Below are 15,391 nucleotides of genomic sequence, written 5' to 3' on the forward strand. Positions count from 1 at the left end.
CTTGCCAACGAGACAAGTCACTGGGGCGCGGTGTCGACGGCGACGTGTGGCGTCACGGGACGCAGGGCGCGCCTGGTTCGCGCGCTTGCGCGCGTCCTAGGGGACTGCTGACGGGATTGCGTGCTTGCGCCGAGGCGGGGGGCCGACCAGCTGGGGCTGCGGGGGCCGCGGGGCCAGACGAAGGAGAGGGCGGGGCCAGCTTCGGGACCGCGGCGACATCACTCCGAGCGAGCGCCTGGGCCCGAGGAGAGCGATGTTGTGGTTCCAGGGCGCCATTCCGGCCGCCATCGCGTCGGCCAAGAGGAGCGGCGCGGTCTTCGTGGTATTCGTGGCAGGTGAAGGGGGCGGGGGCCCGAGTTGTGCCCGCACACCCCTCCGGCCTACCTCCAATCCTAGGGTCCGCCAGCCTTTCCTCCGTGCTCCGACAGGCCCAGGCTGCCGTCCCCGGTTTCTCAGCGCTTCCCCCTTCCGTTTGGGGCACGTCGAGCCTGGCTAGGCCCCTAGCTCCGGCTTCTCCCAACACCCCGGCGGGAGGCACAGTCCCCGCCTCGCCCCCAAAGCTCGCTGAGCCCCGCCTACGGCTCTGGCGGGGCACGGGGCCGCGTCCAGCAGGCCCTCGCCGCCCACCCCCGCTGAGCCCCCTAAGGAGTTGGCGCACATAGACCCCAACAGCCCCCTCTTGGGCATCCCGGTAGATCTCACTGTCCCCTAGGACCCACCTCGGGATGCTTAACGTTCGTGTAGTGTAAGTGTTTAGGTGGGGATAGAGACAGGCCATTCGACAGGCAGTTGGGTTCGTAATTAGTTGTGGACTGTCAGGAAGAAAGCTGTGTCATCGGTAAGCAACAAAGAGAAGCCACCTGATGTTCACGGCTACTAGCGGTCGTTACGGTCCTGAAACGCAAACTTTTGAGCTTTATATAGGTTGGATTTTTGTTTTTCAATTATAATAGGGAGAGAGACTCTAATGTGGAATATTTGCTTTGTTGCAAGTTGCTTTTTGTACCGTTTGTTTAGAAGAAGTAGACGTTCAGTCCTTGGTTCGTTTTGCTGTCTACCTAGTCTAATATCTACAGTTTCGAGAACGTGAGCTAACTCATTTATCCGTGTTATTCTGGTGTATTTTGCTCCGTCTTTTATTACCACCCTATTTTATCACAGAAATCATCTAGATTTATAGTAGACCTAAGCCTCTATCGTTTTGCTGTTCTCATTACATGAGCCAAATTAGTGTTTGTGACTTCTGTTAATTTGAGGTGTGTTATTTCAGCAATTTGTGCTTAATAACGGTTTACTCATTAACTTATGACTCTTGGGAGAGTAGATAACAGCTCTATAACTTTATGCACTGCAGTGAAGAAATGCTGAAATATGAGTTTCACTTAACATGAAATTTGAAAGTTATAATTGTTTTAAGTTATGCCAAATTTTTAGTTCAGTGTTGTTAATTAGAAAAGGAGTTTGAGCCTCTTATGCTGCTTTAGAGTTATATTTTACATACATAACTGCCATAATCCTGTAAGGAAAAAAATGGGATAAAAAAGGGATTACAAAGGAAAGGAGAATTAAATGATACTTAACTATGCTTATTAAGAGTATATTAATGGTTTTATGACATTTTAAGTTGTTTTTCACATAAAATCTCGGTTGATTCTTTGATAAGTAGAACAGGTATTATTATACCCATTTATACATGAGGAAATTTATGTCCACAGTGGTTAAGTGACCTGCACCAGGATCACAAAAAGTATTTCCATCTTGTCTTGACAAATTTTTTTTTAAAGATTTTATTTATTTTGAGAGAGAGAATGAGAGAGAGAGAGAGAGCATGAGAGGGGGAAGGGGTCAGAGGGAGAAGCAGACTCCCCGCCGAGCAGGGAGCCTGATGTGGGACTCTATCCCGGGACTTCAGGATCATGACCTAGCCGAAGGCAGTCGCTTAACACCACTGAGCCACCCAGGTGCCCTTGACAATTTTTTTTTTTAGCAGCTTTCAGGTGTGTTTTTTTGTTTGTTTTGGTTTTGTTTTGTTTGTTTCTTGGGAAAAACCAAGAACTGTAGACTTCATGTATTAATGAAATTGGTGTAGAAGTCAGGAAACCTAGGATTATGGTAGTCATTTTTTTTAATATTTAATTATTTAGGGGGCAGGGGCAGAGGGAGAGGGAGAGAATCCTCAGGGTACCCAGCTGAGTGGGGAGCCCAATACTGGGCTTGATCCCAGGACCCTGAGATCCTGACCTAAGCCAAAATCAAGAGAGTCAGACACTTAACCGATTGAACCATCCAGGCTCCCCGATGGTAGTCATTTTTTAAACAAAAAACACAACTGATGGTGTCTAAATGGTCCTAGAAGATCTTTTTGGGCTAAATGGTTAATTTGAAATAAATTCTAGATATAATTAACTAACATTAGGAAACAGTAGTGGTAGTTACTACTATAGCAAAATAAAGTTAGAGGTCTTTGGGACTCTGTGTGTGTGTGTGTGTGTGTGTGTGTGTGTGTGTGTGTGTGTATACATTCTTCAGTTAACTTTTTACTGATGAGCACATATGTGTGTGTGTGTGTGTACATTCTTCACTTTTTACTGATGAGCACATATTTATGTTTGTAGAATATCAATGAATGTTTGTTGAATGTAGGAACACTGTTAGCAATCTGTCAAAGGAGTTTGTCCCTTTACCTGTTCAAAATACTGTTGGCTTTTCTAGAGTTTTTAGGAAGTTAATCTCCAACACTAGGTAGGATTAGTTTCACTCCAGGAATATGTAGACATTGGGGTCTTGAAACTCCAACACTTACATACTGCCTAGACCTTTGTTCATAGCCAGAACTCATGATTTTCTTAGATGGGATACCTTTACAATAATAAACCAACTCAGTAGAAAATTAAAAAGATATCTTAAAGGCTGGAAGAAGTGGTCTTAAGGGTATACTTTGTTTCATATAACCCCTCATTTGGGAAGCACCTCAGGCAAATTGATTTCATGGATGAATTAAAATTGTAGGATTAAACTGGAGAGATTACTACTAAGTCAGAGAAGAACTTAGCAAGTATTTTCAAGGTCGTATGTCTTTGTAAATTGAAAGAAAGAAAACTGAAGATTTTGATTCTGTTCTTGGGAAGGTAGAATATTCTGACAAGGATCCTGAAGCAAAGGTGTCAGTTCACAGACTAGTGTTGCTAGTGGGCTAAACTTTTCACGACAGACACTATTTACTGCCTTTTTAGGTTCAAAAAGACCACAAAAGCTTTTAGATTTTGACTAGTTGACGTTTTCTGGGTTGGAATTCCTGGCTGTACTAAGATCTGCAACTCTTTGCTTCTGAGTTTGTATTGTTCTTTTGTTTGTTTGTTTTTAAGATTTTATTTTTTAAAAATCTCTAAGCCCCATGTGAGGCTCGAACTCACAACCCTGAGATCAAGAGTCACATGCTCTACCTACTGAGCTAGCCAGATGTCCTTGTATTGTTCTTTTTAAGTGTCTTTACTTTGGGTACTGCTGATACTACCAAAGATACAACATTTTCTACTAAAATTTTAGGCTGACCTAACTCCATAGCATAGTTCATATACCAATTAATAAGAAACTAAAGATACTGAAGTTGGCAGTTAATAATCTTACTCCATAGAGTTAAGGTAGGTTTGCAGTGAGTTAAGTAATTCCATTCAACCTTATGTCTCTGTTAGTCAAGCAGCTGTTGCTGCCACTAGGCTGAGCTATGGACAGACACTGCTAACGGGGATGTGATATTTGGGACCCTCCCCACCTGGTACGACATAGTAAGAAGTACCAACCTCAGAAATAGGAGATCCATACTTCTAGCCACCCACTCATCATCCCCACTTAGATGCCTCATAGGATTCTCAAGTATAAAAGTATGTTTACTGCCTGAACTTGTGTTTCTCCCCATCAGTGTTGTACATTTAGTAAATGGCATGACTTTTACATTCAGGTGGATAAACCGTAGTGTGGGAGTCATCTTTGAATCTCAACTCTTTAGTCTCCTCTTGTCTCGTGTTCCCTGTTGTTTATGACATTCCCAGTCACACAGGCCTTTTCCTACACATAAAATCCTGCTTAGTGAACTGTTCAGACTCTTAGCCCAGCTCAGCCTTTTCATCCTTTATGTCTTCCCTTAAATGCCACCCCAGAGAAGCTTCCCTGACTGATCTAAAAAGGTCTCGTTATTTTCTTAGATCTGTTCTTTTTTTTCACTGTATTTATTACTATAATTATTTATAACTGTTTACTAAACAAGTACATTTTTTTGTACCATTAGATTTTTAAACTCCACAGAGGGCAGGCGATGTCTCATTTGTTTCACATTTAGCTTATAGTTTTCCTCATTTGCTTCCTCAACATCTGGGAGTCTGCTAATGGGCAGACTGTGGATGCGTTGTACTCCCTATTTACTTTTCCATGGCCAGATTTGTCAAACTCCTATTCCTGGATCATCTCACATAGAATATACTCAAATATGCAGCATTGGGGCGCCTGGGTGGCGCCAGTTGTTAAGTGTCTGCCTTCGGCTCGCAGGTCATGGTCCCAGGATCCTGGGATTGAGCCCTGCATCGGGCTCCTTGCTCCGTGGGAAGCCTGCTTCTCCCTCTTCCCCGCTTGTGTTCCCTCTCTCGCTGTGTCTCTCTGTCAAATAAATAAATAAAATCTTTAAAAAATATGTATATATATGCAGTATTAGTCAATTATTGTAGGTATGCCAAGATACTTACTATACCAGAAATTTAGCTGTTCATTCCACAAAATACTTACTGAGGGCTTGCTATATGCCAGGTACTTACCATATGCCAGGTTGTATTGTAGGCATTTGAGTTATATTAGTAAATAAAAAAGAAAACAGTCCTTGCTTTCATGGAGCCTGCTTTCTAGTTGAGGGAGACAGTAAATATAGTAAGTAAAACACATGGTTTATTAGAAGATCCTAAGTATTACAGGGGGGAAAAAAGACCAGGAGATTAGGGAACTTTGGGAATGTCTGAAGGCTGTCATTTTATTTTTTATTTGTATATATTTGTATATATGGGACTTGTGGGACTTGAGCTCATGACCCTGAGATCAAGAGTCGCATGCTCTACTGACTGGGAGACAGCCAGCTGCCCCTAAAGGGTGTCATTTTAAAGTAGTGTGTAGTAGGGAAGCCTTTATTGAGAAGGTAATATTTGACCAAGAACTTAAAGGAGTTGAGTGTTAACCGTCTAAATATCTGAGGGAAGAACATTCCAGGCAGAGGAAACACCTAGTACAAAGACCTTAAAGTAAGAGTGTTTTTGTATTAGCTGAATAGGAAAAAGGTAAAGAGAAATGAGGTCAGAGGTAACTGGAGGCATGAGACCATTTGTAGGGAGTTTGACTTTTAATGTGAGGGAAATTGGGAGCCATTGTAGGATTTTGAGCAGAGGATTGATGTGGTAAGACTCTTTAATGAAAGTTGGCATGTTAAGAACAGACTGAGAAGCTTTGCCACATCTACTGCAGCCAGCAGTCAGACTGTTGGCATTCCAGAAAATGTCGACATCACTGTGAAGGGATGCATAGTTATTGTGAAAGGCCCCAGAGGAACCCTGTGAAGGGACTTCAATCACATCGGTGTAGAACTCCATCTCCTTGGAAGGAGAAAGAAGAGGCTCCGAGTTGACAAATGGTGGGGAAATAGAAAAGAACTGGCTACTATTCCCATTACCTGTAGTCATGTAAAGTATATGATCTGGGGGAGGGGGTTCTCCTGACTGGCTCAGTCGGTAGGGATGTGATTCTTGATGTGGGGTCGTGAGTTTGAGCCCCACGATGGATGTAGGGATTACTTTTTTTTTAAAGATTTTATTTATTTATATGACAGAGAGAGACACAGCAAGAGAAGGAACACAAGCAGGAGGAGTGGGAGAGGGAGAAGCAGGCTTCCTGCGGAGCAGGGAGCCTGATGTGGGGCTCGATCCCAGGACCCCGGGATCAGGACCTGAGCCGAAGGCAGATGCTTAATGACTGAGCCACCCAGGCGCCCCAGGTGTATAGATTACTTTAAAAAAAAAAAAGGGCGCCTGGGTGGCTCAGTTGGTTAAGCGACTGCCTTCGGCTCAGGTCCTGATCCCAGGGTCCTGGGATCGAGTCCCACATCGGGCTCCCTGCTCAGCAGGGAGTCTGCTTCTCCCTCTGTCCCTCTTCCCTCTCGCGCTCTCTATCTCTCATTCTCTCTCTCTCAAATAAATAAATAAAATCTTAAAAAAAAAATAAAAAAACAAAAAAAACATCAAGGGGGCTACACTGGGCTTTCCTTACAAGATGAGGTCTTTGTATGGTCACTTCCTCATAAATATTGTTATTCAGTAGAATGGTTGTCTTGTTGAAATCTGGAATTTCTTGGTTGAAAAACACATCTGTGGGGTTTGGATGAGGCCAAGTATTGTTTGTTCAGTGTCTCAAGTCCAGAAGGATGAGTTAATTTTGAAGGAAATGACATTGGACTTGTATCAAACTCAGCTGCTTTGATTTAGCAAGCCACAACAGTTAAAAACAAGGATATCAGAAAGTTTTTGGACGGTATCTGTGTTTCTGAAAAAAGCAGAATTCAGCAGGCTGATGAATAAGATCTAAATTGTCCAGCTACAGCAACAGCAAGATGCTAGATGATTTTTCAGACTAACCTGTGGTATTTTAAAAGATGCAATAAAAGCTATATTGATTGGCATGGGGGGGGGCTAGATTGGGAAGGGAGACCAGTTAGGAGGCTATTGTAATCATCTAGGGTAGATGTGGTAGTAGAAATCAGGATGGTAGCAGTGAAAGTGGTAAGAAATAGTTACATTCTGGATATGTTTTGGAGACAGAGTCAGCTGAAGTCAAGGATAATTAGTTTTTAGCCTAAAAACTGAAAGGATGTAGTTACCTTAAATAGGTAACTGAGATGAGGAAGGCTGAGGGTGGATTAAATAGGGGAAAGGGGCTACACATGAGAAGAAAACAGCTTATGGAAGAGTAGATATAGAATTATCTCATTTTTGGTAAACAAAAATGTGACCTGAGAAATTTTTTAATATTTAAATTGGCAGAGGTTGTTCACTTTTGAGAAAGCACTTAGCTCTGCTAAACGTCAGAAGTATTTTTCATTGACTTACTTGGGTAAGTTTCCTTCTGCCCACCAGTAAGTGGTTATGTCAAAGTCTAGACATTACGTCTAAAAAGGAAGTAATATCTGATAGATATAACTTTTAAAACATTTTGTCATTGAAGTATGACATACAGTATATTAAGTGAAATATATTAAGTGAGCAGCTCAGTGAATTTTTATATATTAACACACTTGTGTAACTCTCCTCCAGATAAGATATAAATATTTCCAGCACCCCCAGAAGGCTCCTTCATGCTCTTTCCCAATCAGTAGCACCACCACCCAGGTAACTGCTATGCTGAATTCTATCACCATAGATAACTTTTGGATCAGCATAACTTTTTTGTTTTTAATAAAGATTTTATTTATTTATTTGACAGAGAGAGCACACAGCAGGCAGAGAGGCAGGCAGAGGGAGAGGGAGAAGCAGGCTTTCCGCTGAGCAGGGAGCCTGATGCAGGGCTCGAACCCAGGACCCTGGGATCACAACCTGAGCCGAAGGCAGCCGCTTAACCAACTGAGCCATCCAGGCGCTCCAACATAACTTTTTTTTTTTTTTAAGATTTATTTATTTTAGAGAGCACGTGTGCATCCATGTGAGCAGGGGGAGGGACAGAGGGAAAGGAAGAGAGAAGCAGACTCCTGCTGAGTGTGGAGCCCATCTCAGGTCTTGATCTCAAGACCCTGAGATCATGACCCGAGCCGAAATCAAGAGTGGACATTTAACCAACTGAGCCACTCAGGTGCCCCTGGATCAGCATATCTTTTAAAATTAGCATACCTATAATAAAAGGGAAGTCCAAAACTGCAATCAGAATTGTACCTGCTTCTGTCTACCTTGGAGGAATTCTGGGGAGTGATGCTGTGGTGTGGGAACATTGAGCTCGACAGAAAAGTGCTACATAAAGGAAGAGTATTGTGCACTTATTTTCTAAAATCACATGTATAAAAGCCAAAATAGCTGCTGTACATTTCTACTATGACTTCCAATTATTGTGATACCATTTGCTTCATAATTTCGATGTCTTTTTTTAGAAAATACTTTGTAAAATCGAGATACCTTCATTTTTCATTACATCGTCATTACTTTTTTTTTTTTAGCTGTCTAAGCTGTTTTTCATTACTTTTTATAATGTTAATAGTGCATATAATCATGCTTTTCATTTTATGGGAAAATTTTAGTTTTCAAACTTGGTAGAAAATACCAATTTATTTGTAGTATTTATGGAATTATATTTTATTTGAAATTCCATATTCTAAGGGAAAAGAATCAGCAGATATTAGCCTTAATAACTATCCTTGAAATGTTTTACAGGTGATGATGAGCAGTCTACACAGATGGCTGCAAGTTGGGAAGACGAGAAAGTGACAGAAGCATCTTCAGACAGTTTTGTTGCTATTAAAATCGATACCAAAAGGTTTGCTTATATATGTTAATTTTTTAAACATTATAACCATTGTCTTTTGTTGTGATTTATGGTGATACTCTTAGATTATAAGAATGTTGATTTTTCTCTAGGGCCTGTTGGGGACTTAAATTCTGATTGCCATTTTCCAAATACATCATGAGATCTTGCTGAAAAACTTTTAAGTTCTATTGGTCCACCAAGCAGCAATGTGACATGTACCAGGAATGCAAAAGAACTGTGATCCTTAGCTTCTAAGAACTTGGAAGTAAATGTAAATTATATATCGATTATCTCTGGGAGGTTGACCACTCTCTGGATCCTATTTTGGGAATGAAGCTGTTTAATTCAGTAGGAGTAAGGACTTTTTTAGGTCCCTCACAGTACTTGATATCCACAAGTCTCTTTTATTTGTTAATCCATTCCTTCTTCTCCCCCCTTAAAAATGTTTTTTGATTGTAGAAAATTTCAAACATAATACACAAGTAAATGAAAGTGTAATGAACTCCCATGTACTTGTCAACTACTTTAGTAATTATCAACTTATAGTCAGTCTTGTTTGAACTATACCCCGACCCATTTCCACTCATCCCGTATAATTTTGAGGCAAATCTCAGTCATCATGTCATTTCATCAATGAATATTTTAGTATGTCTCTAAAAAATATTTTTTAACATTAATTAACCTAAATTTAATATGTGAAGAACTAAATTTTTAACATAACTGTAATACTTCAAAAACAAATTAATAAAACTTTCTTAATAGCAAATATCCAGCTACTGTCCATATTTTCAGTTGTCTTATCTATGTCATATTGTATTCTTAATTTATTATAATTTGGTTCAGGATCCATCATGGTCCACACACTGTGATGTGTTGATCTCTCTCAAGTCTCCTTTAGTCTGTAGACTCCTCCCACCTTTTTTCTTTGCAATTAATATTTTGGAGAAACTAGGTCATTCATTCTTTAGTTTCCTACAGTATGGATTTTGTTGACTGCATCCCTGTTAGTGTTATCTAGTATGTTCCTCTGTCCTCTATTTCTTGTAAATTGACAGTTGGATTCAGGTTAGATTTTTTTTTTCCATCAAGACTACTACATAAATAGTGATAATGTCTTCCATTCTTCCATTAGAAGGCACATAATGACCTATTGTCTTACTTTATGATGTTAGCAGCAGGCATCAGTGATCAGTCCTAGAAGCATTAATTCATTAGCAGCTATAAAATGGTATTTTTGTCCTTTTGATACTGATAATATCAGAATGAGTGGTGGTTGAAAATTACTGTCAAGATTAAAATATTTAGCAACTTACCTGTAAGTTTGTAGGTTTTTTTTTTAATTTTATTTGTTTAAGTAATCTCTACACACAACGTGGGGCTCAAACTCATGACCCTGAGATCAAGAGTCCCATGCTCTTCTGACTGAGCCATCCAGGTGCCCCAGTTTGTAAATTTTTTACTAAAAATTTTTCAATATTAAAAATGTCATAGAACAAATCATAGTGGTTTGCTTCATAGGAGTTACTGAACTATGTATTTATTGAGCTATAATCCTTAAAAAAATGAATCTTACCATTTTAATGTATATTCTGTCATTTATAGTGTCCATTATTTCCAGAAGTACCAGTAATGGCAGGAGGAGTGTAGGGGTATTTTGGAAATGTGGAAGAGATGAGAATATCAGAATTCTTGAGGTTATATACAGCTGATGTATCTAGCAATTTTTTTTTTATTAAGAAAGAGAGAGGGGGAGGGGCAAAGGGAGAGGGAGAGAGAGCATGTTAAGTAGGCTTCACGCCCAGTGAGGAGCCCACTACAAGGGCTTGGTCTCACATCCCTGAGATCACCGAGCTGAGCCAAAATCAAGAGTCAGACACTTAACCAACTGAGTCACCCAGGAGCCCTGTATCTAGCGTTTTAAAAACAAATTTCTTTATTTTTTTCTTTTTTAAAAACAAATTTCTAAAAGCGGTTGCAGGGATACCTGCAGGGATACCTGTGTCCCATAGGATGGTTGCTGTTTGTTTCCTTATGGACTGCTTGGTAATAGAATCTAATGTGTCTTTTAAATGATGAAAGTAAATTTTATATATTATATAATAATTATGAAATTATCTAATGTTTTAGTAACATTCTAGTGTGTATTTATTTATAGAGATAGCCTCTGTTGAAAATAGACTGGTAGGAGATATATCAGAAGTTTACATTGGTGGGGCGCCTGCCTCGGTGGCTCAGTGGGTTAAGGGTCCCACTCTTGATTTCAGCTCAGGTCGTGATCTCAGGGTCCTGGGATAGAGCCCTGTGTTGGCCTCTGTGCTCAGCAGGGAGTGTACTTGAAGATTCTCTCTCTCCTCTTCTGTTGCCCCTCTCCCCCAAAATAATCTTTAAAAAAAGTTTACTTTGGTTAGTTTTGGGAAGGTAGGACTCTTGGCAATTTTTTTCTTTATACTTTCCCATTCTATTTTCAGATGTTTTTATGATAATCATGGTTTATATTCAGAAAATGAAATTTCTAATTGTTGGAAATATTAATTTGATTCTTGGTATTATTGACCCACAGTAATAGAGATACAGTAAAAGAGATACTAATGTATCTCTTACTTGTATCATAATGTAAAGTCCCACCTATCCCTGTCCCTAACCACCCAGTTCCCTTCTCTGGAGTAACCAAATCTATTTTCCTCCCCTTTCTTACATTCTTGTTTATTTTCCTCCCCTTTTGTACGAAAGTGGTAGCATTTTGATACACTTTTTTGTATCTTTTTAATGATTGCTTAGTTTTTACTGGTGGATATTTAGGTTGTTTTGAATCATTTCTTATTACAAAGTACTGTATCATTTGCACAAGTAAGTTATAAGCATTAATAGCTTCTTGTTACAAGTTAAGATACTGTATTCAGGTATACTTGGCTGCTGAGGAAACAACATGGCAGATACCTGCTTGATTTTTAGTCCCCAGATCCAGCCACCAGTTTGTGGGTTGCAAGAGCAAGTAGCTCTTTAATCCGAAAATGATAAAGCAAAAAAGGTCTGTAAAATAAGAATTGCACTTTTCTCCTCCCACTTGATGACTGTGAAAGGAACTAGTACTTTCAGAAAAATCATTTTAATTGGTTCAGTAAATTTTTATAAAAACAACTATTTGGAAAACGCATGCATCTAGTGATTTTCTGTTTGATTTTGTTTTACAGTGAAGCCTGCCTACAATTTTCACAAATCTGTATCCTTTCAATAAACAATTGGTTTGATACATATTTTGCTTGAGGATTTGCCTTTCTTTTGGTTAATTCATGACATCTTGAAATTACTCATTTTTATTTAAGAACTCTTGCATTCTTGTTTATTGAAAATTTATGTTACTAAGTGTCCTTTGAGATAATACATTGTAACAAAGGGGATCATAGAGAGTTTTTTTATTGTCAATATCTGGAAAGCAGTGTGGAGCAGTTTGGTTGGAATGTTAGAAGAAGCTGTTAAGGGGCAAGATAGATGTAAAAGTGACAATAGAGGGGAATGTAGTGGATGTTCTCCACTCAGTTATACAATACAGATAAAACATAAATCAGTTTATCACATGCATGACAAGCATAATGATAAGGTAGTTGAAATTATTTGGTAAACGTGTTGGCTGATGACATTGTGAAATTCACAAAGATTTGTTTTGCTTTTTTATCAATAATATTTCATAAAATTATCCCCTTGTTTTTCATGAATTGTTAGACTTAATTAAATTGTACAGATCCCGTAGTGTGTGTTCCATCCAGTTTCTTTATTGGAGACAGTGGAATTCCCTTGGAAGTAATAGCAGGAAGTGTTTCTGCAGATGAACTTGTTACCAGAATTCACAAAGTCCGGCAGGTGAGAAGGAACAGAATTTTTTTGTTATAACCATGGGAAAATGGTATGTCAGAAACTTGACATTGGGATATTTTTGGAGCTGCTCTGTATAATCAGGAACCTGCCATGCCATTAAAGTTTTAAAAGGTAGTAAATATTATTTTCCTGGATTGGTTTTGAAAAGTAGCATTGTGAAGTTGTAAGTACCTGAACCTAATGAGTGACTTCTTACTCTCCCTTCTTTCCTCCCTCACTCAACTACTAATACACATCACTATTCCTTTGTTGCAAGAGAGAGGTTGCACATTAAGTTCCCAAACTGTATTGCTTGACACATTTTAAGGAATTTAGTCAATTTCTCATTAGTGTCCTCTTTGGGCAAATAGCTAAGATAGCTTCAAACTTTTTTCCTTGAATTCTAATTTGAAGGAATATCATTGTGCTTTGAAAATCTTTTTATGTTCTTGTCACATTGTAGTTGAATTCCATAGTGTGATTATATGATGTTTAGGATTACCCAGTTAGATTCATGTACTTAGAAGTTTTAGTACTTTTCCCTCCTATAGAGACAGTTGACTTATATTTTGGCCTCGTCTGCCAGGTAGGTTTAGATTCTTACCTGTTCATTAAATTCCAATGTGTTTTCTCCCTAGATGCACTCATTAAAAGGTGAAACATCGGTGGCAAATGGCAGCCCGTCAGAAAGTTCAGTCTCTACTCCACCCACCTCATGTGAACCTAACAACACTTCTGAAAACTCTCAGTCCAGAAATGTGGAGCTTTGTGAGACACCACCCACTTCTGATAGAAAGTCAGATTCTGCAACAGGTAATTTTTAGTGTACCCTTTTGGGTATAGGTAAAAATACTCCATCACTTTGTTTTAAAGGCCGGGGATTAATACCCTTAAAAATAGCCTGTTTCTCAAACTCTGTGACATTCATTTAACTTAAAATTTAAAGGTTGTCTTAAATACAGGTGTTGGTCATATAGTGGCAGAAGAGAATAAAGTCAGTGAATATGCCTTTCAAATCCAAATAGGCAACAGTCCAGAATAGTTGATTTGTAATTTCTTTTACTGTGCTGTAGTTCAGGGACTGTCATTATGACACTTAACAATTTTATAAATTTCCAGCCAGAGGATCTTGAAAGGTCCAAATGAGCTAATGTATTTGGAATTGTTTTTATAACCTATAAGATACCATACACATTTAAAAAATAGTATTTGCATTTTTAGAAAATAGAATTAAAAGATAAAATTGTGGAAATAAAAGATGTTACTGCAGAGGGGTTGATAGAAAAGGCAAAAGAGAAAATTTATACTATATATTAGGGATTGTGTTCAGAGTTGCTTGGTGTAATATATCTTTGTATTGGGCAACATAGAGTTAGATAAATCAAGAAGTTAGTAGATTAGTATCCTAAAAGATAATCCTACTCTAGCATCCCAGATAGATAATTATCAAACCTCTATTAACTAACAGGAAGCTCATTACCTTGCAAGAAAGCCTACTGTCAAAGTCCTAGTTTTTAGAAAAATTCTTCTTTAATTGAGATGAAATTTGATGCCCTGTAATTTCTCATTAACTTTAGTGCTACTTAAGAAGTTACACATAACAGGTTTTGAATATTTGAAGAATAGCTGCCAGGTCCCCTCTCAGTAGTCTCATTTTGAGGTTTACATCTGCAGATACTCAAATTCTGGATGCATACAGAACGAGGGGATGCTATAGTGAATGTAGCCCATTTAACTGTACAGCAGGATACTTATCTTTTACGCTTACCTGGATATTTATCATTGCCAAATTCTTCATTCCTTTTTGAATATGTTTTTCTCTGGTATCATTTTCTTTCAGCCTGAAAATTTTCCCTTAGCATTTCTTTTTTTTTTTTTTTAAGATTGATTGATTTATTTGAGAGAGGGCATGTGCAAGGGGAGGGAGGGGCGGTGGGGGGAGAATTTTCAAGCAGACTCCCTGCTGAGCATGGAGCCCAGTGCAGGGCTCTATCTCATGACCCATGAGAATATGACCTGAGCTGAAACCAAGAGTCGGACATATAACTGACTTAGCCACCCAGGTGCCCTTTGCTTAGCATTTCTGATTATGCAGGTCTTTTGGTAAAATACTTCTCTTTGTCTCTGAAAAATGATTCTTCATTTAGATCTTCATTCTAGAGGGATATTTTTACCGGATACAAAATTTGGGGTTTACAGTTATTTTTTTTCAACTCTTTAAGGATCTTCTGGTCTCCATAGTTTTCTGATGAGAACTTTCTGTTGGTAGCAGTGTTTCCCCGTATATGGAATATATTACTTTTCTCTCTACTTTCAGGATTTTCTCTTTCTTTGGTTTTCAGCAGTTTGACCATATTAATGTGTAGATGGGCTTTTCTTTGTGTTTATTCTGCTTGGGGTTTGCTGAGCTTCTTAAATCTGAAAATGTATGACTTTTACTAAATTTGGGGAATTTGGAGCCATTATTTATTGAACTGTTTTTCTCTTAGCTTGCTAGAAATAATTACATATATGCTAGGCTTCTTTGATATTATCCCACAGGTTCACTTTTTTCTTTTTTTTCTCCTCTTTAGATTGGATAATCTTGTTGATCTATAAGTTCACTGACGTTTCTTTATCATCTCTTTCTGTTCTGCTCTTAAGCCCATCTAGTGAATTGTTATTTTATTTTTATTCTAAGATTTTTTTTTTTTTTAAGATTTTATTTATTTGTTTGACAGAGAGAGACACAGCGAAAGAGGGAACACAAGCTGGGGGAGCGGGAGAGGGAGAAGCAGGCTTTCCTCTGAGCAGGGAGCCCGATGCAGGGCTTGATCCCGGGAGCCTGGGATCATGACCTAAGCTGAAGGCAGATGCTTAACGACTGAGCCACCCAGGCACCCCTAAGATTTTTATTTTTAAGTAATGTCTTTGTCCAGTGTGGGACTCAGACTTAAAACCCTGAGATCAAGAGTCATATTCTCTACTAACTGAGTTAGCCAGGTGCCCCTAGTGGATTTTTATT

The 15,391-nt window shown here is 38.9% G+C and overlaps 1 protein-coding gene across 1 annotated transcript in view; it reads left to right on the plus strand.

Annotated features, from left to right (window-relative positions):
• The window catches only part of UBXN4 (UBX domain protein 4), a 59,647-nt gene continuing 44,256 nt past the window's right edge, over positions 1-15,391 (plus strand). The window contains exons 1-5 of the mRNA XM_027590892.2: positions 1-335; positions 8,442-8,544; positions 11,727-11,755; positions 12,275-12,393; positions 13,026-13,200. Of these exons, the coding sequence (XP_027446693.2) occupies positions 254-335; positions 8,442-8,544; positions 11,727-11,755; positions 12,275-12,393; positions 13,026-13,200 (508 nt within the window). The 5' untranslated portion in view covers positions 1-253. The remainder of the gene's footprint in view (positions 336-8,441; positions 8,545-11,726; positions 11,756-12,274; positions 12,394-13,025; positions 13,201-15,391) is intronic.

This window comes from Zalophus californianus, chromosome 3 (genome assembly GCF_009762305.2).
Source record: "Zalophus californianus isolate mZalCal1 chromosome 3, mZalCal1.pri.v2, whole genome shotgun sequence".
NCBI lineage: Eukaryota > Metazoa > Chordata > Mammalia > Carnivora > Otariidae > Zalophus > Zalophus californianus.